Below are 23,475 nucleotides of genomic sequence, written 5' to 3'. Positions count from 1 at the left end.
GTATTAGTCTACCCTCACTGTTTGGGACGTATCTGTTTATAAATATTAACGCAGGTATAGAAAGGTGTTAGGGTTTGATTCCAGGGTTTAGGGTTTAGTAACAGAGGAAATCAATCAGAACATGATGATGAATTAATTATTATGTTATTATGTTATTATGAATTGTGATTATTCAGCTCACTGTGATTCCATTCCTGTTAACCAACTAAAAGTTATTTCTTACAATAAACATGTGTCGGCCTGTTCTATGATTCATGTCGTTCATAACTCCTCCAGAAGCCGTCCTGACGCGTACAACAGGAAACCTTCTTCACACACTTCACAACCATCCGCAAAGTCACATAAAAGTTATTACTTTAGCCTAATATATATTATGTATATATGTATAGACTCTAGGTACTAGAGTCTAGAGATGGTTAGTTTAGGTACTAGAGATGATTAGTTTAGGTGTTAGAGGTTATACATATTGAACCAAATACTAATATATATATATATATATGTATAGTAATTTTTTCAATATGTAGACCCGTTCAAACCTGCGCTGTGTGTGAGTTGGACAAAACATCGTTAGAACTTGTTAGTTATTTTAAATCAGACTTAATATTTAATATCCACACCTTTTTCTCTAAATATTGAATCTACACATTTCCCTCACATGGGGTCGCTGGTTCAAGTCCGACCTCGACCAACCGTCATGTGGTGCCGTCGGGTTGTGTCAGGTGTGTGGAGTTAAGACCCCGGTGGCCACAGGGTGGGGGCAGGTGGAGGTATCGCTATTTACTGGCAGGATAATAATAATAATAAATATACATCTAATTTAGAGGCGCCTTTCAAGACACCAAGGTCACCTAGGATGAATTGAGCTGCATAAAAAAAGATGTTTGCTTTCATGATCTGAACTCCCCCCCCCCCCGGAGAGCCAGGCCCTGCTGGTCCAGGACGCTCTGGCTCCTGGACAGGTGGTTGGTAACCCAACCGGGGGAGATGCACCTGAGGGTCTCCGGCCCCATCAGGTAGTACCTGTCCACGTCCAGGACCTCCCGTGCCCTCCTGTGGACGCCGGCTCCGGTGAGCTGCCCCTTGCACTGGGGGCAGGACAGCCTCACCTTCCACCGGCGGTAGGCCGTCCACACCAGGAGCTGGTGCTGACACAGCGGTCTGATGACGGGACCTGGCTGTAGAGGAGGGCAGGAACCGGTGGCTCATACCAGAGCTGGACGTCCGGGCGCAGCCGCTGGTTCCTCCACAGCGTGGACGCAATCCAGCGCTGGTCCTGCTGGGGAATGGCCTCCTTCAGTTCCATCGGCAGCCAGAACTGATCTGGAGCAGCAAGAGGAGGAGCAGGGAGGAGACCAGGAGGAGAGACCAGGAGGAGACCAGGAGGAGACCAGGAGGAGAGACCAGGGGGAGAAGGGAGGAGACCAGGAGGGGACCAGGAGGAGAGACCAGGAGGAGACCAGGAGGAGACCAGGAAGGGACCAGGAGAAGACCAGGAGGAGAAGGGAGGAGACCAGGAGGGGACCAGGAGGAGACCAGGGGACCAGGAGGAGAGACCAGGAGGAGAGACCAGGAGGAGACCAGGGGACCAGGAGACCAGGAGGAGACCAAGAGGAGACCAGGAGGAGACCAGGAGGAGACCAGGAGGAGACCAGGAGGAGACCAGGAGGAGACCAGGAGGAGACCAGGAGGAGCAGGGCTCCTATCTGATACAACCTACATAAAGAAAATGAAAAAGATGATAAATCCTCTATCCGCTACACGCTACAGAATGTAAGACCTGTATAGAGGTTATTACAGTTGCACTGACCAGAGGGGAAGAGCTGGTCCTCACAGCCGACATGACAGGGCTGGACGGAGGCAGAGAGAAAGGGGAGACAGGCCAGTAGAAGCTGGGCTCCCCTCGCCTCCCCTCTGCCGCCCTTCCCTCATTGAAATGAACGGAGGCGGCGAGTTGCCGCGCGGCGGTGTGAAAGCAGCTGTCAGGCACTATAGGTACATCCAGGCCCGTCACTATGGGCGGTCCATAGGGGGCCGGGCCGCCCCCCACAATGCTAGTGCCCCCCCACTTGAGGCACAGATCAAAAAAATATATATATACATATATATTTTATATTATTATTTACATTATTAACACTCCGCTCACTTGCATGGGCCCTTCACAACTTCCGGCGGTGAATTATATTTGATAATTCACCGTTGCCAAGTATAATTGACCGCTTTCAAGGTAAACAAAGGCTTTTTGCCTCTAATGGCGTCTTAGGTATCACTACGCAAGTAGTCCAATAACTTGTCAAACCCAGCGCCTTCGGTTGCAAAGCGCCGTCAACGTCTTTAGCGGACTATTAAGGCCCCGTTTACACGAAGGGAAAACGCAGATATTTCCAAGAGGTTCGGCCTCTCATTTACACCAAAACACTGTTTTTATCACAGAAAACAATCATTTCTAAAAGTGGAGATTTCTGAAAACGCCGGTTATGTGTTGTGTCAACGGGGAGAAACAGGGTTTTAGGTTCTGAAGCGTCACATTATGCGCCAGGAAATGCTTAACGTCACATGAGCGCCCTATGTTTACAGTTTGTTTGTTACAGGAAGACGCTTGTGTTATTCGTTGTTGTTGATTCTGAGGACTCTGATTGGCTTGCATGGCTTTATCCTTCTCCCTACACTGCCGCCCATAGGTTTGGCATAGTTATAATGGCGCTCAACGGCGTATTTATGCGTTTTGATGTAACGACAACTTTTTTGAAAACGATGTGTGCACAATGTTATTTTTGAAAACGGACTGTAGCCGCTAACTGTAGCCGCTAACAGTTACCGCGCATTTTTGAAAAGTGAAGCTGGATGAGTTTTCGCTAGCTTACGCGAAGCTAGACCTTTTTGGGTGGGCTCAAGCCCACCCAAAACTTGCCTTAGCCCACCCTATCATTTTGTCCTCAAATCTAATATTATACCTTTTTTTTACACAAGCAATGAGAGAATAGATGCTGTACACTAATGAACAGGCACAAATGGGCTAGTGAAATCGAGCGCAACCTTCCTGCAGGAATCTCTAACCTCTGATTGGTGGGTGGGCGTCTCCTGTTTGACAAAACCAAAAAGGCAGCACGAGCGCACCTAACATAGTTTCTGCTGTTTTGTCGGTCAAAAAGGCCTGCTAGCCTTTATCAGAAAATCCACGATTTCCAGCTTGGTTATAACATGAGCAGCTAATAATAATAATAATAATAATTTTATAACCTTGACATAATCTGTCAGATGTCTATTAAATGACAGTTGACCACAAGGCGATTCTATCTATGCCTCTTCTTGAATTGCTTCATGTTTTAGTCGGCAGGGGCTTGTAATGCTGCGTAGCATGATAAGCATTAGGGATGCAAATTATCGAGTAATTCATTAATCGATAGTTGTTTCATCTTATCGATCGATGATCGATTAATTGATAAGTGGCAATTCTTCTGAGAAGCTGAATTTCCTTCTGAATGTGACACATTTAGGTGGTAATTCAACAAAGTCGTTTAGTTGTTGTACTTTAGAATACTTCCACATATTGTGCATTTGGCGTCTTTGTCGTCATTAACCAACTTAAAGTGGCTCCATACTGCACTCGTCCTGCCGTGTTCCAATACCCGTACTGTCCGTACTTACTAGCCAAAATTTGAGTACGCAGTACTCCAATTCAGATCCGGCGAAAAGAAGTATACTTCAAGGACCCGGATGCCGTACTCAAACGGGCTAATCGTGAAGTGTGGATCGAAGGACACTCCCCGTACTCAACGGCAGCCTTCTTAGCTACGTAGCAGAAGAGGCGGAGCCAGGCTGAGCCAAAGTCGGCGCATTTTCCACATAGCCTGCATTAATAGTCATTTTGTAGTTTTTATAGCTTTTATAGCTTCTAGGCTTAAAGAGTTCACCGTTCAAAGCGGGATGTTTATTGCGGGGGAGGAGCCACGGCGGCAGTCGTGATCGTAATTTCCGGTTAGTGCACCACGGTAGTACTCGATTTGGAACAGCACTCGCATCTGAAAAATGTACGTAGTAGGCCAGTGCGGATAGTATACTTCTTTAAGTATATTCATGGAAGTAGGGTATTGGAACACGGCCCTGCTTTGCTCGTGTTCCCGCTTGTGTTCCCGCGTGTGCGTCAAGTACGTCTGGCGTCAAGTGCGCCCTCATCGTGGACGGTTGGGGAATTACGGGTTAAATGCGATTAATTGCAAGTAATTTATTTTAATCGAGTAATCTCTTATCGACAATTAATCGATAATCGATTAATTGTTTGCATCCCTAATAAGCATGATAAGGTGCAAGGAGCAGAAGAAGTTGACATGGGGGCTAATTTTCAGTTGAAAAACAACGAAGGCATTATTTTATCAGCTGAGGGCATGTTCATTGCCATAACAACGTGAGCTAATCAACAAGTACAACATGTTTTAATACTATGAGACTCATGAAAACGCCCTCAGCTGATAAAAGGTGTCGGGGGGGGAGGGGAGTCCCTCCGTCATGACGGAGGGACTTGGTGTCTTTATTCATGCTTGAAAGATGCATGAATATGTTAGTTTGAAAGGGAATAAGCTGATGAAGCTGACAAGTGACCATTGTTTACTGTTTTAAAATATTTTTAGTTAAATGCAAACCCCAGTGAATCATATGCTCTTGTTTCTCTGTTTTGAGATTCACACAGACTTAGCAGTCTTGTTTAAATGTTACAAATTGAGATAATAAACTGAACTTGGAAATTTTTTAAGTTGTTGCAGATGTTATCTCCGCTAATTTTATTAATCTAAATAAATAAATATTAGCAGGTTCTCAATAGCAGGCTATTTCAATACAGGTAGGGCGCGAAAAAATATCTGTCTCCTAGGGTGGGAATGACATAACACAAAATATTTAACAGCCACTGGTCTAGAACATGTTGTACTTCTTGATTAGCTCACGTTGTTATGGCAATGAAAACGCCCAGCTGATAAAATAATGCCAGAGGTTTTGTTTTAACTGAAAATTAGCACCCTTTTTTTTTTGCATCAGAAAAATATGTTTTTGCATCAGAAGTTTTGTAAAAATGTATGGGTCCCTGAAAGTGAGACAACGTAGTTTATTGCTCCCGAAATAGTGGTATGTTTCTCATATTATTAATCTCGTACATGTTGTACCAATGTGTTTCAGTAACTGTGTAAATAAAATAAAAAAGGGGGAAATATGGTCATTTTTGAGTGAAACTTACACAAAGGAAATTTAATATGCCTCACATTTGTTATTACAGTTCACATCCATTGATTATTCCTTCATCCAAATCGTCTTTTTTCCTTTCATTTCTTTAGTGATTCAGAACTGCATTATTTAGCTGACACTGCCAGCTTTTGGCTTAGACATACAACAGCATAGTAACTAATAAAATAAAGGTTGTGGAATAAAAAAATCTTGGACAGGACTTTATATACTTCATATACCCCTTTGGCTTCCTGGGGTTGAGCCCCCCAAAAGTCAGAACCTAGAATTGCCCCTGCTTACTTTAATTCTAGTTCATCATCATGGATATTCGTAAGTGGTTGAAAAGCCCACAAACAGTCTAATAATCAGTCAGATAATTTCCTGGACCCATCAAAGGTAACCCCTCTCCTGCTATTAGCGGAACTGATGTGGCTGAACTTGAATTACTGTGGCTCGTGAGTTTCTGGTTAAGAAAATAACTTACACCCCGATTCCCCCCGAAGACGGAAAATGGACAATAGCAAACATCCTTAGCACATTCAACTGTGCACTCCAGACTATGCCGACTGTTCTCAAAGCCTACGCCTTGCCCTAACTTTAGGAGCTTCCACAGCAATGTGTGAAAACTCATTTTCCACATTGAAAAACGTCTTCTCAGAGCATTGGCACGGTACGCTGCACAGACGCAAGGCCCGCCCAGCTGATTACTTTTGAAAAGGACCTGACTCACAGGTTTACGTCTGAGTGGAAGGATATGCTGAGGACAGGGAGGGAGAGAGGACAGCGCTGGCTCCACTCAAAGTAAGCTACCGTGTGTGTGTGTGTGTGTGTGTGTGTGTGTGTGTGTGGTGTGTGTGTGTGTGTGTGTGTGTGTGTGTGTGTGTGTGTGTGTGTGTGTGTGCGTGTGTGTGTGTGTCTAATGGCAATGCATGTCTCTCTGTTAACTGCTTTTACACCTAATATGTTGTATAGTCCAGTGTTTTATGGATATATTCATAGCATTGCTTCTATGTAATGTAGGCCTATTGCTTTAAATGATGAGGAATGATGTGATGTTGTAGGCTATAGGCTACGGGGTCATATTGCTGTTGGTTATGTTAGCGTGATGATTATGTGCTGCGCGAATAGAGGAAATATACGTCCTGTAGGCTAATAATAATTGTGCCCCCAATGCATTTCATATGCCCCCCATTAAGACTCAGGTCTTGCGACGGGTCGGGGTACATCCATTACCTCAACAGGCCTCCTGGTCAGATTGACATTCGGCCTGGCTGCAGCAGACAAAGTCCCACCGAACCGCGCTTTCTCAAACTGAAAATCAAACAAGAACAGTCTTAATAAAATGGTGTTAAAAATAACATCATGCACACCAATTCCATACAATGATACGCATGAAAGCTATGTAAACATACAGATCTCAGACGAGTTGATCATGGTTAGCCAGGTGAATGGCCGGTGACCACGCTGATGTCTGCAGTTTCACTCATATACAACTATATGAAAATGTACGGCGTTTTTTTTACACCATAATAAAGGTGCAACGTGACTGAATGCGGTCGAAGTGTTGGCTTGCCATACAGTTGTGTCCAACTTGCGAGACGCAGGGCGCGCGCAAACATGCGCAAACACACATGGACCCGCCCAATTCATAAGTTACATTGTGAGGATCCGTATCAAAACGGAATGAAATTAGTTGACAATGCTGTCTTGATATCAGGATAAAGCTAAAACCGATTCAAAAACACTTAAATCGGCAGATTCTTGGTAATTTAAATCGATTCAGTTAGAAAGCCCAGAGGGATCTTTGGATGTAAGGAAAACAGTTTTTTGTCAGTGGACCGACGATCCACACATGAACCAAAGTGAGTAAAGTTATGTCGTTGGTATAATTTATAGCCTCATATTCAGGGCAAGCTAATGTGTATTCAGTTTAGATAAAGTTAGAGAAGATGACCATGTGTGCACATTTATGGAAGCATATATGTAGCAAAATTAAAATGGCAATGCAATTTGCAATTTGCAATTCAAAAAGTAATTACGTTATGCAATTGACAATTCATTATGCAATTTTATAATGTAATTGCAAATACGTTATTCAAAGTGTATTTTAATATGCAAAGTGACAATGCAATCCTCAATTAAATTTGCAAAAGTTATAACAATACAAATAGAATAAGATTTTGGCAAATTCTTTGAGTTCCTTTATACAATTGAAAAGCTATAGCGTCCCCGTGATTGCAATCCACTTCGCCACGCTCCGTGTGTTGCGATATTCAAATGACATTTCAATCCGCAAAACGAACGCTTTGCAAAAGATTTGACAAAACGGAATCCAAAACGTTTTCCAAAACGGAATCCAAAACGTTTTCCAAAAAGTCAATATGCAAAGTGGCAAACGTATCAGCCAATCAGCGTCTGGGCGGGAACTACGTCACTTACGTCAAGTAAAATACACTTTGAATAATTATTTCAAATTACATTATAAAATTGCATAATGAATTGTCAATTGCATAATGTAATTGCAAATTGCATTGCCATTTGAATTTTGCTACATATATGCTTCCATAGATGTGATCTGATAACCGCGTTAATATGCGGCCTCGCTTTGCGCGCCCCTTGCGCACACTCGCGCGTTCTCCCTCTAGTTCAAAGCAAACAAAAAAGAATATCCAAACGAAATCCCCGATGTCCCGAACAAAACTCCGCAAGCAACGGTCTCTTACGTCCGGGGAAAAAAATAGGCAATCCAGGAAAAAGACAGGCAAAGAAAAACAAGATGACCCAGGTCGTAACAAAAACCTCCAGCAAAAAATAATTCGCTCTTACCGACGTATCCAACGAGTCGGCAAGAGTTGTCGACTTTGTCTCCGTGGTTCTTAAAGCTTTCCCACTATTAAGCTTTCTCAGTTGGACTGGCTTTTGTAAGAGGTCCCTCTCAGACTCCCTCCATTCATTCATTACGCGCCACCTCCCCTGGCAATTCACTTCCTTGTATTTAAAACCTCTCGAACCTCATCCCCTCAGCTGACAGGCCCGTCAGCTGATTTGCGGAACACCGATCCCCGGTCAGAAAACAATAACAGTCATAATATAAATAAATACATATAAATATAAGGCCACAGGTACACATTAAGGTAGGAACATTACTTTAGGATCACCACATTATACCTGTTAATTCTTTACATATTGAAACCAGGTAATATTTTTACAGTGTATCCTAAAATATTAAATATGTGGCCTAGTTGTCACAAGCGTCAAATTGAGAATACCAACCTGTTGATAAGAATGAAACCTTGATGTTACCGCAGAGTTCAGTTTAAATGAGATCCACAGATGGTGGAGGCTTCAATACATGCCTCTTCCTCTGTAGCCTCATTCACATTTGCTTAATGCCTCCGCTTGCGTATAAAGGATTTTACATGTGAGGCAATATTAACTGGACGTCTTCCTACGTGTGGTCTTCGGATATCAAAAAGGTAAGGTAAAGGGTTAGGTTCAAGGTCAGATTTAAGTCAGAGTTAGGGCTAGAGTCAGTAGACTATGAAATTGATAGTCGACTGTTTTGGTTTACCAGAACACTAATTGTGGTACCACAGCGCCCTCTGCTGGCGCGTCGGATGCATGGCAAGTAAGTAAGTACGCAAGTAACTTTCCCTCCTCCGCGTTTTTGAAAATGATGGAACATATAGGTCGATGAAATATTTCCCCAAATGTCAACAAACAATGAATAGGGAACTGGCAACTAGTCCGATTTGGAGAAAACAGGGTTCCCCCCGTGGCCTGCAGGTGGCGCCCCTGTGCGTTGTGAGCCGATCTTCATGATTACAGGGCAGACAGAAGTGGTCGATAAGATAATACCTGCATCTTCAGTAGTGAAAGTTGGGGCCAATAAATGATTTTCTAGTTAGGGGTCCTACGAAAGACGTGGGACCCTGTATTATTATTATTATTATTTTCCTGCCATATCTCAAAAATATAGCAGGCTTGTAGAACTCGTAAAATTAGTTAGAGATGCAAAGGATGGGCCAGAATTAACAATAGGTGGCGCTATAACAAGCCTTTGAACAAGCTGCCATTTCCACTAGGAAAGTAGGGAACTTGTTATACATCATCCATGCACCATGAGTCATGATGAGGATCTCTCAAGGCTAGGGTTAGGGCTAGGGACCCTTTGGGTTAGGGTCCCTGACTAGGACCCCCAGCTGGGCCCCTAGCTAGGTCCCTCAGCTGACCAGTGTTCTCAGCTCATGAGGATCCTTTAATACACAAAGAAACAGATTAACGGAACTCATTACTTTGGGTCAGAGAACTCATAGTGTGACCAGAGAATGAAACTCAGCAGCAGTTTGCTGCTGGACTTCAGACTTCCCCTCCCTAACCAGACGATAGGACGGGAGAGAGTCCAACGCATCACATGACCAGTGCAATGGACTGGTCAAACACTTTTAATGAACAGCTCTCTGGGCCTCTCCCCCAACCCAAAGACATTTATTTAAACAAGTTTAGTGTTATGGGTTTGATTTTTGAATTCTGTTTGAAAATATTGTGTTTAATATCAATCAATGTAGTCTGGGCTATAAAGAAAACGTGTAGAGCTGACCAAATTAAAAACGGTAAAGGACTGCTGTTGAATCAAGGATGGATGTCTTTATGGTGGTGCTACTGATTGGGATCCATTTGAAGTATTTAGTATTCCTGAAGTCAACATTATTTCTTATTTTCCGTTCTAACTCTGAAATGACTCCTAGTGTCTCGGAGCGTCCTCCTAACTTGAGTGTCGCGGGCACAACAAGTCGTTCAGAACTCTTTCAGGTCCACGTGGGGGACACTGTTCAGATCTGATAATGATTAACCTGTAACCAAACACTGTCGTTCAGACGTAGGTGGAGTTGGTCTCCTTCAGGATGGGAAGCCCTAGATTGAAGAGGAATGACTTGAGGTGAGTGTTCAAAGGACCAGAGGGATCTTTTGCAGTAAGGAGAACTGTTTCAGTCACTTGACCTCCACTCCGTCGGAGGACGATGATCCACACATGAACCAAAGTGAGTAAAGACATGTCATTGGAATTATTGATAGCCTCATATTCCGGGCAAGCTAATGTGAATTCAGGTTAGATAAAGTTAGAGAAGATGACCTTGCATACACAATACATACTAACTTTAGTATTCTGGGATATATTAACACAGAACTCATATTACACGATAACTTTATTATGCTGGGATATTCTGACACAGTACGCATGTTACAAGATAACTAATTTTAATATTAAGTTGCTGATGGTAGATAGTATTCACGAGAGACACACCAATCTTTATTGTTTGATGAGTTATTGTTGTCGGGTCATGCTGATGAATGTTTCTTTTTTTTAGACCTCCTGAATCCGTAGGGTACAGACCACCTCCGGAGTTTATTAACAAAGACTTCAGAACTAAAGAGCGCATCCGAAGAGTATTCCTGTCTAGACCTCCGCTAAAATGGCAGAAGAAACCTTCCTCTCAAACATTCCTGACCTGCAGCGTGTGCACTGAGATCCTCAAGGACCCGGTGTCTCTGGGCTGTCACCACAGCTTCTGTTCCAGCTGTCTCCAGGACTTCTGGGCCCAAGCGGAGAACAAGAACTGTCCCGTCTGTAAGAGGAAATCCTCAAAGGATGTAGTCGTTAACTTTTCCATCAAGGAGCTCGCTGACTCCTACGCTAGAAGACAGAGGTCTGCCCCCTCTGATGAGGCCCAGGTGGTCTGCACTGAACCCTCCAGAGGTCTGCCCCCTCTGATGAGGCCCAGGTGGTCTGCACTGAACCCTCCCAGAGGTCTGCCCCCTCTGATAAGGCCCAGGTGGTCTGCACTGAGCACTTAAAGGATATCAAGTGGTTCTGTAAGGAGGAGCAGAGAGCTGTGTGTCACGTGTGTGAGTTCCCTCACCACCAGGGTCACACAGTGGTTCCTCTAGAAGAACCAGTCCAGGAGCTGAAGCAGCAGCTGACACATGACCTCACGGCTCTACAGGCAGGAGGAGCAGACACCAGGAGCTGGAGGAGACGTATGAGGCCATGGTTCCTCACCTCAAGGAACAGCGGGTGAAGACGAGAGGCGGATCAGAGCAGAGTTTGAACAGCTTCACCGGTTCCTGAGAGAGGAAGAGGAGGCCAGAGTGAAGGCCCTGAGAGAGGAAGAGGAGCAGAAGAGGAAGAGGATCCTCCTGGAGAGGAAGACCCTTCAGGAGCAGATCCGGTCTCTCTCAGAGGGTCTCTTGGCTGTAGAAGCAGACCTGCAGAAGGACGGCCTGTCGTTCCTCAGCTCTTCCACGCGCTCCCGGACCAGCGCCAGAGCCCTGCTCTCCGGTTCTGATCCCCAGCTGCTTCCTGGAGCGCTGCTGGACGAGGCCAAACACCTGGGAAACCTGGCCCACCGAGTCTGGGAGGAGATGGGGCAGAGGACCACCTTCAGCCCCGTTACTCTGGACCCAAACACTGCAGCACGCCGGCTCTCTCTGTCTGATGATCTGACCAGCGTGAGACATAGCGGTGTAATCCAGAAGGTTCCTAACAACCCAGAGAGGTTCACTTGGTACCGTAATGTTCTGGGCTCTGAGGGCTTCAGCTCAGGGGAACACTGCTGGGAGGTGGAGGTGGGAGACCATCCTGACTGGATAATAGGTGTTGCTAAAGAGTCAGTGGACAGGAAAGGAGAGCGTCCTGCTACACCAGCTAATGGAATCTGGTGTTTACTCCACCGCAGTGGAAAGTACACTCTGGGTAGTGGTGAAACCCTGACATTGAAGAGGACTCCAGAGAGGATCAGAGTCCAGCTGGACTATGATGGAGGGGAGGTGTCCTTCTACGACCCTGAAGACATGACTCTCATCTACACCCATCAAGACACTTTCACTGACAACATCTTCCCTTATTTTAATGTTGGAGCAGCAGGTGAAGCCCGGACCAAAGATGTTAGAGTGTGTGGTGTCTCCTCACGCACTAAGCCATGTAAATGAATGTAACCTTGTCAGTTACATTCAGTTTATATATACATGCATACATACATACATACATACATACATACATACATACACACACACACATACACACATACATACATACATACATACATACATACATACATACATACATACATACATATATATACATGTGGATCAATATATCTGGTTGTGTATATATGAGTATAGTATCATAGACGGTAGAGGATGGTCAGTGAAGGTCTCAGTGCAGCCTGTGGATCATTAACAGTGAGGGGTGCGTGTGTTTTCTTGTTAAATGGAATTGTACGTTTAATGTTGATAACAAGGGTCTGTAATAGAACCACACATGTAGAGAAATCAATGATACTGTTAACACAATATTGTTATGTTAACACCTACACAAGAATCACATGGGGAAATAACAATCATCTATCAAACGGTTGGTTGTGTAATTCTATTACTTTTGGTTTTAGTCAATGCTGTTCATTCCTGTCTGTGTATTAGTCTACCCTCACTGTTTGGGACGTATCGGTTTATAAATATTCACGCAGGGTATAGAAAGGTGTTAGGGTTTGATTCCAGGGTTTAGGGTTTAGTAACAGAGGAAATCAATCAGAACATAATGATGAATTAATTATTATGTTATTAATTATTATGAATTGTGATTATTCAGATCACTGTGATTCCATTCCCGTTAACCAACTAAAAGTTATTTCTTACAATAAACATGTGTCGGCCTGTTCTATGATTCATGTCGTTCATAACTCCTCCAGAAGCCGTCCTGAAGCGTACAACAGGAAACCTACTTCACAACCATCCGCAAAGTCACATAAAAGTTATTACTTTAGCCTAATATATATTATATATATATATATATATAGACTCTAGGTACTAGAGTCTAGAGATGGTTAGTTTAGGTACTAGAGATGATAAGTTTAGGTGTTAGAGGTTATACATATTGAACCAAATACTATATATATATATATATATATATATATGTATAGTAATTTTTTCAATATGTAGACCCGTTCAAACCTGCGCTGTGTGAGTTGGACAAAACATCGTTAGAACTTGTTAGTTATTTTAAATCAGAATTAATATTTAATATCCACACCTTTTTCTCTAAATATTGAATCTACACATTTCCCTCACATGGGGTCGCTGGTTCAAGTCCAACCTCGACCAACCGTCATGTGGTGCCGTCGGTGTGTCAGTGTGTGTGAGTTAAGACCCCGGTGGCCACAGGGTGGGGGCAGGTGGAGGTATCGCTATTTACTGGCAGGATAATAATAATAATAATACATCTAATTTAGAGGCGCCTTTCAAGACACCCAAGGTCACCTAGGATGAATTGAGCTGCATAAAAAAAGATGTTTGCTTTCATGATCTGAACTCCCCCCCCCCCCCCCGGAGAGCCAGGCCCTGCTGGTCCAGGACGCTCTGGCTCGTGGACAGGTAGTTGGTAACACAACCGGGGGAGATGCACCTGAGGGTCTCCGGCCCCATCAGGTAGTACCTGTCCTCGTCCAGGACCTCCCGTGCCCTCCTGTGGACGCCGGCCCCGGTGAGCTGCCCCTTGCACTGGGGGCAGGACAGCCTCACCTTCCACCGGCGGTAGGGCGTCCACACCAGGAGCCGGTGCTGACACAGCGGTCTGGTGACGGGACCTGGCTGTAGAGGAGGGCAGGAACCGGTGGCTCATACCAGAGCTGGACGTCCGGGCGCAGCCGCTGGTTCCTCCACAGCCTGGACGCAATCCAGCGCTGGTCCTGCTGGGGAATGGTCTCCTTCAGTTCCACCGGCAGCCAGAACGGATCTGGAGCAGCAAGAGGAGGAGCAGGGAGGAGACTAGAAGGAGACCAGGAGGAGACCAGGAGGGGACCAGGAGGAGACCAGGAGGGGACCAGGAGGAGCAGGGAGGAGACCAGGAGGGGACCAGGAGGAGACCAGGAGGGGACCAGGAGGAGACCAGGAGGGGACCAGGAGGAGACCAGGAGGAGACCAGGAGGAGAAGGGAGGACCAGGGGACCAGGAGGAGACCAGGAGACCAGGAGGAGACCAGGAGGACCAGGGGACCAGGAGGAGACCAGGAGACCAGGAGGGGACCAGGAGGAGACCAGGAGACGACCAGGAGGAGACCAGGAGGGGACCAGGAGGAGACCAGGAGGAGACCAGGAGGGGACCAGGAGGGGACCAGGAGGAGACCAGGAGGAGACCAGGAGGAGACCAGGAGGGGACCAGGAGGAGCAGGAGGAGCAGGAGGTGACCAGGAGACCAGGAGGAGACCAGGAAGGGACCAGGAGGAGACCAGGAGGGGACCAGGAGGAGACCAGGAGGAGACCAGGAGGAGCAGGACTCCTATCTGATACAACCTACATAAAGAAAAAAGATGATAAATCCTCTATCCGCTACACGCTGCAGAATGTAAGACCTGTATAGAGGTTATTACAGTTGCACTGACCAGAGGGGAAGAGCTGGTCCTCACAGCCGACATGACAGGGCTGGACGGAGGCAGAGAGAAAGGGGGGACAGGCCAGTAGAATCTGGGCTCCCCTCGCCTCCCCCCTGCCGCCCTTCCCTCATTGAAATGAACGGAGGCGGCGAGTTGCCGTGCGGCGGTGTGAAAGCAGCTGTCAGGCACTATAGGTACATCCAGGCCCGTCACTATGGGCGGGCCATAGGGGGCCGGGCCCGCCCCCCACAATGCTAGTGCCCCCCCACTTGAGGCACAGATCAAAAAAAATATATATATACATATATATTTTATATTATTATTTATATTATTAACACTCCGCTCACTTGCATGGGCCCTTCACAACTTCCGGTGGTGAATTATATTTGATAATTCACCGTTGCCAAGTATAATTGACCGCTTTCAAGGTAAACAAAGGCTTTTTTGCCTCTAATGGCGTCTTAGGTATCACTCCGCAAGTAGTCCAATAACTTGTCAAACCCAGCGTCTTCGGCGTCAACGTCTTTAGCGGACTATTAAGGCCCCGTTTACACGAAGGGAAAACGCAGATATTTCCAAGAGGTTTGGCCTCTCATTTACACCAAAACACTGTTTTTATCACAGAAAACAATCATTTCTAAAAAGTGGAGATTTCTGAAAACGCCGGTTATGTGTTGTGTCAACGGGGAGAAACAGGGTTTTAGGTTCTGAAGCATCACATTATGCGCCAGGAAATGCTTAACGTCATATGAGCGCCCTATGTTTACAGTTTGTTTCTTACAGGAAGACGCTCGTGTTATTCGTTGTTGTTGATTCTGAGGATTCTGATTGGCTTGCATGGCTTTATCCTTCTCCCTACACTGCCGCCCATAGGTTTGGCATAGTTATAATGGCGCTCGACGGCGTATTTATGCGTTTTGATGTAAACGACAACTTTTTTGAAAACGATGTGTGCACAATGTTATTTTTGAAAACGGACTGTAGCCGCTAACTGTAGCCGCTAACTGTAGCCGCTAACAGTTACCGCGCATTTTTTAAAAGTGAAGCTGGAAGAGTTTTTGCTAGCTTACGTTCAGTCGCGAAGCTAGACCTTTTTGGGTGGGCTCAAGCCCAACCAAAACTTGCCTTAGCCCACCCTATTATTTCGTCCTCAAATCTAATATTCTACCTTTTTTTTACACAAGCAATGAGAGAATAGATGCTGTACACTAATGAACAGGCACGAATGGGCTCGTGAAATTGAGCGCAACCTTCCTGCAGGAATCTCTAACCTCTGATTGGTGGGTGGGCGTCTCCTGTTTGACAAAACCAAAAAGGCAGCACGAGCGCACCTAACATAGTTTCTGCTGTTTTGTCTGTCAAAAAGGCTTGCTAGTCCTTATCAGAAAATCCACGATTTCCAGCTTTGTTATAACATGAGCAGCTAATAATAATAATAATAATCATTTTATAACCTTGACATAATCTGTCAAATGTATTAAATTACAGTTGACCACAAGGCGATTCTATCTATGCCTCTTCTTGAATTGCTTCATGTTTTAGTCGGCAGGGGCTTGTAATGCTGCGTAGCATGATAAGCATGATAAGGTGCAAGGAGCAGAAAAAGTTGACATGGGTGCTAATTTTCAGTTGAAAAAAAACGCTGGCATTATTTTATCAGCTGAGGGCATATTCATTGCCATAACAACGTGAGCTAATCAACAAGTACCACATGTTCTAATACTATGAGACTCATGAAAACGCCCTCAGCTGATAAAAGGTCTCGGGGGGGGGGGCGCGCGAGCGGCACACGGGACTGGGTCTTATTTATTTATTTATTTTGATCGAATTTTGATCGTGCAAAGTAATGACGGAGGGACTTGGTGTCTTTATTCATGCTTGAAAGATGCATGAATATGTTAGTTTGAAAGGGAATAAGCTGATGAAGCTGACAAGTGACCATTGTTTACTGTTTTAAAATATTTTTAGTTAAATGCAAACCCCAGTGAATCATATGCTCTTGTTTCTCTGTTTTGTTAATTTTATTAATCTAAATAAATAAATATTAGCTGGTTCTCAATAGTAGGCTATTTCAATACAGGGAGGGCGCGAAAAAATATCGGTCTCCCAGGGTGGGAATGACATAACACAAAATAATTGAGAGCCACTGGTCTAGAACATGTTGTACTTGTTGATTAGCTCACGTTGTTATGGCAATGAAAACGCCCAGCTGATAAAATAATGCCAGCGGTTTTGTTTTAACTGAAAATTAGCACCCTTTTTTTTTTGCATCAGAAAAATATGTTTTTGCATCACGAGTTTTGTAAAAATGTATGGGTCCCTGAAAGTGAGACAAGGTAGTTTATTGCTCCCGAAATAGTGGTATGTTTCTCATATTATTAATCTCGTACATGTTGTACCAATGTGTTTCAGTAACTGTGTAAATAAAATAAAAAAGGGGGAAATATGGTCATTTTTGAGTGAAACTTACACAAAGGAAATTTAATATGCCTCACATTTGTTATTACAGTTCACATCCATTGATTATTCCTTCATCCAAATTGTCTTTTTTCCTTTCATCACTTTAGTGATTCAGAACTGCATTATTTAGCTGACACTGCCAGCTTTTGGCTTAGACATACAACAGCATAGTAACTAATAAAATAAAGGTTGTGGAATAAAAAAATCTTGGACAGGACTTTATATACTTCATATACACCTTTGGCTTCCTGGGGTTGAGCCCCCCCAAAAGTCAGAACCTAGAATTGCCCCTGCTTACTTTAATTTCTAGTTCATCATCATGGATATTCGTAAGTGGTTGAAAAGCCCACCAACAGTCTAATAATCAGTCAGATAATTTCCTGGACCCATCAAAGGTAACCCCTCTCCTGCTATTAGCTGGAACTGATGTGGCTGAACCTGAATATACTGTGGCTCGTGAGTTCCTGGTTAAGAAAATTAATGACACCCCGATTCCCCCCGAAGACGGAAAATGGACAATAGCAAACATCCTTAGCACATTCAACTTTGCACTCCAGGCTATGCCGACTGTTCTCAAAGCCTACACCTTGCCCTAACTTTAGGAGCTTCCACAGCAATGTGTGAAAACTCATTTTCCACATTGAAAAACGTCTTCTCAGAGCATTGGCACGGTACGCTGCACAGACGCAAGGCCCGCCCAGTTGATTACTTTTGAGAAGGACCTGACTCACAGGTTTACGTCTGAGTGGAAGGATATGCTGAGGACAGGGAGGGAGAGAGGACAGCGCTGACTCCACTCAAAGTAAGCTACCGTGTGTGTGTGTGTGTGTGTGTGTGTGTGTGTGTGTGTGTGTGTGTGTGTGTGTGTGTGTGTGTGTGTGTGCGTGTGTGTGTGTGTCTAATGGCAATGCATGTCTCTCTGTTAACTGCTTTTACACCTAATATGTTGTATAGTCCAGTGTTTTATGGATATATTCATAGCATTGCTTCTATGTAATGTAGGCCTATTGCTTTAAATGATGAGGAATGATGTGATGTTGTAGGCTATAGGCTACGGGGTCATATTGCTGTTGGTTATGTTAGCGTGATGATTATGTGCTGCGCGAATAGAGGAAATATACGTCCTGTAGGCTAATAATAATTGTGCCCCCCTATGCATTTCATATGCCCCCCATTAAGACTCAGGTCTTGCGATGCGTCTGGTCTGGGTGCATCCATTACCTCAACAGGCCTCCTAGTCACATTGACATTCGGCCTGGCTGCAGCAGACAAAGTCCCACCGAACCGCGCTTTCTCAAACTGAAAATCAAACAAGAACAGTCTTAAAAAAAAGGGTGTTAAAAATAACATCATGCACACCAATTCCATACAATGATACGCATGAAAGTTATGTAAACACACAGATCTGAGACGAGTTGATCATGGTTAGCCAGGTGAATGGCCGGTGACCACGCTGATGTCTGCAGTTTCACTCATATACAACTATATGAAAATGTACGGCGTTTTTTACACCATAATAAAGGTGCAACGTGACTGAATGCGGTCGAAGTGTTGGCTTGCCATACAGTTGTGTCCAACTTGCGAGACGCAGGGCGCGCGCAAACATGCGCAAACACACATGGACCCGCCCAATTCATAAGTTACATTTTGAGGATCCGTATCAAAACGGAATGAAATGAGTTGACAATGCTGTCTTGATATCAGGCTAAAGCTAAAACCGATTCAAAACGCTTAAATCGGCAGATTCTTGGTCATTTAAAATCGATTCAGTTAGAAAGCCCAGAGGGATCTTTGGATGTAAGGAAAACAGTTTTGTCAGTGGACCGACGATCCACACATGAACCAAAGTGAGTAAAGTTATGTCGTTGGTATAATTTATAGCCTCATATTCAGGGCAAGCTAATGTGTATTCAGTTTAGATAAAGTTAGAGAAGATGACCATGTGTGCACATTTATGGAAGCATATATGTAGCAAAATTAAAATGGCAATGCAATTTGCAATTCAAAAAGTAATTACGTTATGCAATTGACAATTCATTATGCAATTTTATAATGTAATTTGCAAATACGTTATTCAAAGTGTATTTTAATATGCAAAGTGACAATGCAATCCTCAATTAAATTTGCAAAAGTTATAACAATACAAATAGAATAACATTTTGGCAAATTCTTTGAGTTCCTTTATACAAATTGAAAAGCTATAGCGTCCCCGTGATTGCAATCCACTTCGCCACGCTCCGTGTGTTGCGATATTCAAATGACATTTCAATCCGCAAAACGAACGCTTTGCAAAAGATTTGGCAAAACGGAATCCAAAACGTTTTCCAAAACGGCATCCAAAACGTTTTCCAAAAAGTCAATATGCAAAGTGGCAAACGTATCAGCCAATCAGCGTCTGGGCGGGAACTACGTCACTTACGTCAAGTAAAATACACTTTGAATAACGTATTTACAAATTACATTATAAAATTGCATAATGAATTGTCAATTGCATAATGTAATTGCAAATTGCATTGCCATTTGAATTTTGCTACATATATGCTTCCATACACATTACATAGGCCTACTAACTTTAGTATTCCTGGATAATACTAGAAGTACAATCATGTACAAGTGGGTGCTACACACTGGTGGTGGTTAGTGAGGTCCCCCCCTTCACTGTAGGCGTCTTTGAGTGTCTAGATAAGCGCTAAATAAACTCAATGAATTATAATGAACACAAACGCATATTACAAGATAACTTTAGTATTCTGGGTTATATTACCATAGAAGGTAACATTTGGCTAAGGAGATTTCAAAATCGATAGGGTTAGTAGTTGTGTTGTGAGTTAATATGGCTATTTCTATGTTAGCCACTAGAGTGCGCTACAGAGTAGTGGATGGGAGTTCTAGGTTGGTGATCTACGTGGGGGAGTCACATGATGTAGCTGAGTATGCAATGTCCGTGTATGACTTTGAACCGAACTATTAAGCAGTTTACTCTTCAGCATGAGTTCCTGAGTTAATCATAACCACAGAGTTAGGACTTATGACAGTAGTTAATATTAATTTGTCGATGGTAGATAGGGGAGCGTGTCTATGTTCCCCGGGTCCTATGTTCCCCTCTTTGTATGAGACTGGGGAACACAGGACCCTTTTTTTAAAAAAGGGTTCTATGTTCCCCGGTCTGTTACTTTTTCTCACCATTTCTGCCAAATTCCGGCCGAGATAACTACCATTTCATGTCTTTACCTTTTGTGGAAGAGGGAGAGACGTCGGAGAACCTGACGCAGTCTATTCATACGCCGGTAATCAAACCCCGAGAAGCCGAATCCCTACGAGAGCTCCCCACGCTACGGCCATCCGGAGGCGCACAGAGCTTTTGGCCGTGATATTATTATACAATTATATTAGATTATGTACTATTATATAAAGAGCTCCGGGAGTCGAAAATGGCAACAATCACTTTCTCTTCCAGGCTGCAGTTCACCCCGGACTGCGCTGCACTGAGTTGGCCGGTTGAACGCTGATTGGCTGTCATCACGCGAATGTCACGTCAAAGTTTAAATATTTTTGAAGATTGATAGATTGCGGGGAACATGTTCCCCTCTTTTCCCAAAAAGGGTCATATGCTCCCCGGTATGTACAGGGGAAAATAGGACCCTTTTTGGGGAAAAACTGGGAACATAGGACCTTTTTTTTTAAAAAAAGGGTAAGACCCGGGGAACAAAGGACCAGGGGAACATAGGGATGACCCCGTAGATAGTATTTGTTAGAGATGATTGTAACGTAAAGGCCAATGCAACCGATTCTAGCATTGATAAGGAAACAACGTATTTAATATCTTTATAAGTGTTACAGTTGTTGTCGACTGTCGAGTTATGCTGATATTAGTTTCTCTTTTCTAGACCTCCTGAATCTGTAGGGTACAGACCACCTCTGGAGTTTATTAACAAAGTGTTCAGATCTAAGGAAGGATTCCGAAGAGACTTCCCGTCTATACATCTGCTAAAATGGCCGAAGAAATCCCTCCTCCTCTCAAACATTTCCTGACCTGCAGCGTGTGCACTGAGACCTTCAAGGACCCGGTGTCTCTGGGCTGTCACCACAGCTTCTGTTCCAGCTGTCTCCAGGACTTCTGGGCCCAAGCGGAGAACAAGAACTGTCCCGTCTGTAAGAGGAAATCCTCAAAGGCTCTAGTTGGCGTTAACTTTTCCATCAAGGAGCTTGCTGACTCCTTCGCAGGAAGACAGAGGTCTGACCCCTCTGAAGAGGCCCAGGTGGTCTGCACTGAGCACTTAAAGGATATCAAGTGGTTCTGTAAGGAGGAGCAGAGAGCTGTGTGTCATGTGTGTGAGTTCCCTCACCACCAGGGTCACACAGTGGTTCCTCTAGAAGAACCAGTCCAGGAGCTGAAGCAGCAGCTGAGACCTGACCTCACGGCTCTACAGGCCAGGAGGAGGAGACACCAGGAGCTGGAGGAGACGTATGAGGCCATGGTTCCTCACCTCAAGGGACAGCGGGTGAAGACCGAGAGGCGGATCAGGAAAGAGTTTGAACAGCTTCACCGGTTCCTGAGAGAGGAAGAGGAGGCCAGAGTGGAGGCCCTGAGAGAGGAAGAGGAGCAGAAGAGGAAGAGGATCCTCCTGGAGAGGAAGACCCTTCAGGAGCAGATCCGGTCTCTCTCAGAGGGTCTCTCGGCTGTAGAAGCAGACCTGCAGAAGGACGGCCTGTCGTTCCTCAGCGCTTCCACGCGCTCCCGGACCAGCGCCAGAGCCCTGCTCTCCGGTTCTGATCCCCAGCTGCTTCCTGGAGCGCTGCTGGACGAGGCCAAACACCTGGGAAACCTGGCCCACCGAGTCTGGGAGGAGATGGGGCAGAGGACCACCTTCAGCCCCGTTATTCTGGACCCAAACACTGCATACCGCCGGCTCTCTCTGTCTGATGATCTGACCAGCGTGAGATATGGCGATGTAACCCAGAAGGCTCCTAACAACCCAGAGAGGTTCACTATGTACACTGAGGTTCTGGGCTCTGAGGGCTTCAGCTCAGGGGAACACTGCTGGGAGGTGGAGGTGGGAGACCATCCTGACTGGTTAATAGGTGTTGCTAAAGAGTCAGTGGAGAGGAAAGGAGAGTGTACTGCTTCACCAGCTAATGGAACCTGGTGTTTACTCCACCGCAGTGGAAAGTACACTCAGGGTACTGGTGAAACCCTGACATTGAAGAGGACTCCAGAGAGGATCAGAGTCCAGCTGGACTATGATGGAGGGGAGGTGTCCTTCTACGACCCTGAAGACATGACTCTCATCTACACCTATCAACACACTTTCACTGACAACATCTTCCCTTATTTTTGTCTTGGAGCAGCAGGTTTAGCCCGGACCAAAGATGTTAGGGTGTGTGGTGTCTCCTCACGCACTAAGCCATGTAAATGAATGTAACCTTGTCAGTTCTGTTTGCCTGCTAGAGTCTCTGGTATGTAGAAACATGGTTACATATATATATACACATATATAATCGGGTAATAATCAAATAGTAGAACAAAGAAACGAATCAACAGGTATATTACAACAAAATAATACGAGTCCACCCTGTGGTCAATGTATGGAATGACACATAGTCCACAGAGCAAGAAAACACTGCATGCAGTTACACACACACACACACATATATATATATGTATGTGGATCAATATATATAGTTGTGTATATATATGAGTATAGTATCATAGGCGGTCAGTGAAGGTCTCAGTGCAGCCTATGGATCATTACAGTGAGGGGTGTGTGTGTTTTCTTGTTAAATGGTATAAATGGAATTGTACGTTAAATGTTGATAACAAGGGTCTGTAATAGAACCACACATGTAGAGAAATCAATGATACTGTTAACACAATATTGTTATGTTAACACCTACACAAGAATCACATGGGAAAATAATAATCATCTATCTATTGGTTGTGTAATTCTATTACTTTTGGTTTTAGTCAATGCTGTTCATTCCTGTCTGTGTATTAGTCTGCCCTCACTGTTTGGGACGTATCGGTTTATACATATTCACGCAGGGTATAGAAAGGTGTAAGGGTTTGATTCCAGGGTTTAGGGTTTAGTAACAGAGGAAATCAATCAGAACATAATGATGAATTAATTATTATGTTATTATGTTATTAATTATTATGAATTGTGATTATTCAGATCAGTGTGATTCCATTCCCGTTAACCAACTAAAAGTTATTTCTTACAATAAACATGTGTCGGCCTGTTCTATGATTCATGTCGTTCATAACTCCTCCAGAAGCCGTCCTGACGCGTACAACAGGAAACCTTCTTCACACACTTCACAAACATCCGCAAAGTCACATAAAAGTTATTACTTTAGCCTAATATATATTATGTATA

The 23,475-nt window shown here is 44.3% G+C and overlaps 1 protein-coding gene and 1 pseudogene across 7 annotated transcripts; both read left to right on the top strand.

The window, feature by feature from the left end:
* Positions 1–5,944: 5,944 nt before the first annotated feature.
* LOC130403765 (nuclear factor 7, brain-like) lies at positions 5,945–23,431 on the top strand. Of its 7 annotated transcripts, none has more exons than XM_056608231.1 (3): positions 5,945–6,012; positions 10,089–10,253; positions 20,986–23,431. In XM_056608231.1, the coding sequence occupies exon 3, from the start codon at positions 21,091–21,093 to the stop codon at positions 22,513–22,515; it is 1,425 nt and encodes a 474-aa protein (XP_056464206.1). In that variant the 5' UTR covers positions 5,945–6,012; positions 10,089–10,253; positions 20,986–21,090; the 3' UTR covers positions 22,516–23,431. The 7 variants fall into 7 exon arrangements, with proteins under 7 accessions (XP_056464206.1, XP_056464210.1, XP_056464208.1 ...); XM_056608233.1 differs by lacking the exon at positions 5,945–6,012 and adding an exon at positions 7,055–7,073; XM_056608232.1 differs by lacking the exon at positions 5,945–6,012 and adding an exon at positions 8,821–8,839.
* Positions 10,116–13,005, top strand: LOC130403575 (E3 ubiquitin-protein ligase TRIM39-like; annotated as a pseudogene).
* Positions 23,432–23,475: the final 44 nt, after the last annotated feature.

This window comes from Gadus chalcogrammus, chromosome 14 (genome assembly GCF_026213295.1).
Source record: "Gadus chalcogrammus isolate NIFS_2021 chromosome 14, NIFS_Gcha_1.0, whole genome shotgun sequence".
Lineage (NCBI taxonomy): Eukaryota > Metazoa > Chordata > Actinopteri > Gadiformes > Gadidae > Gadus > Gadus chalcogrammus.
Note: the sequence above shows the minus strand (reverse complement) of the source record. Positions and strands in the feature narration are given on the sequence as shown.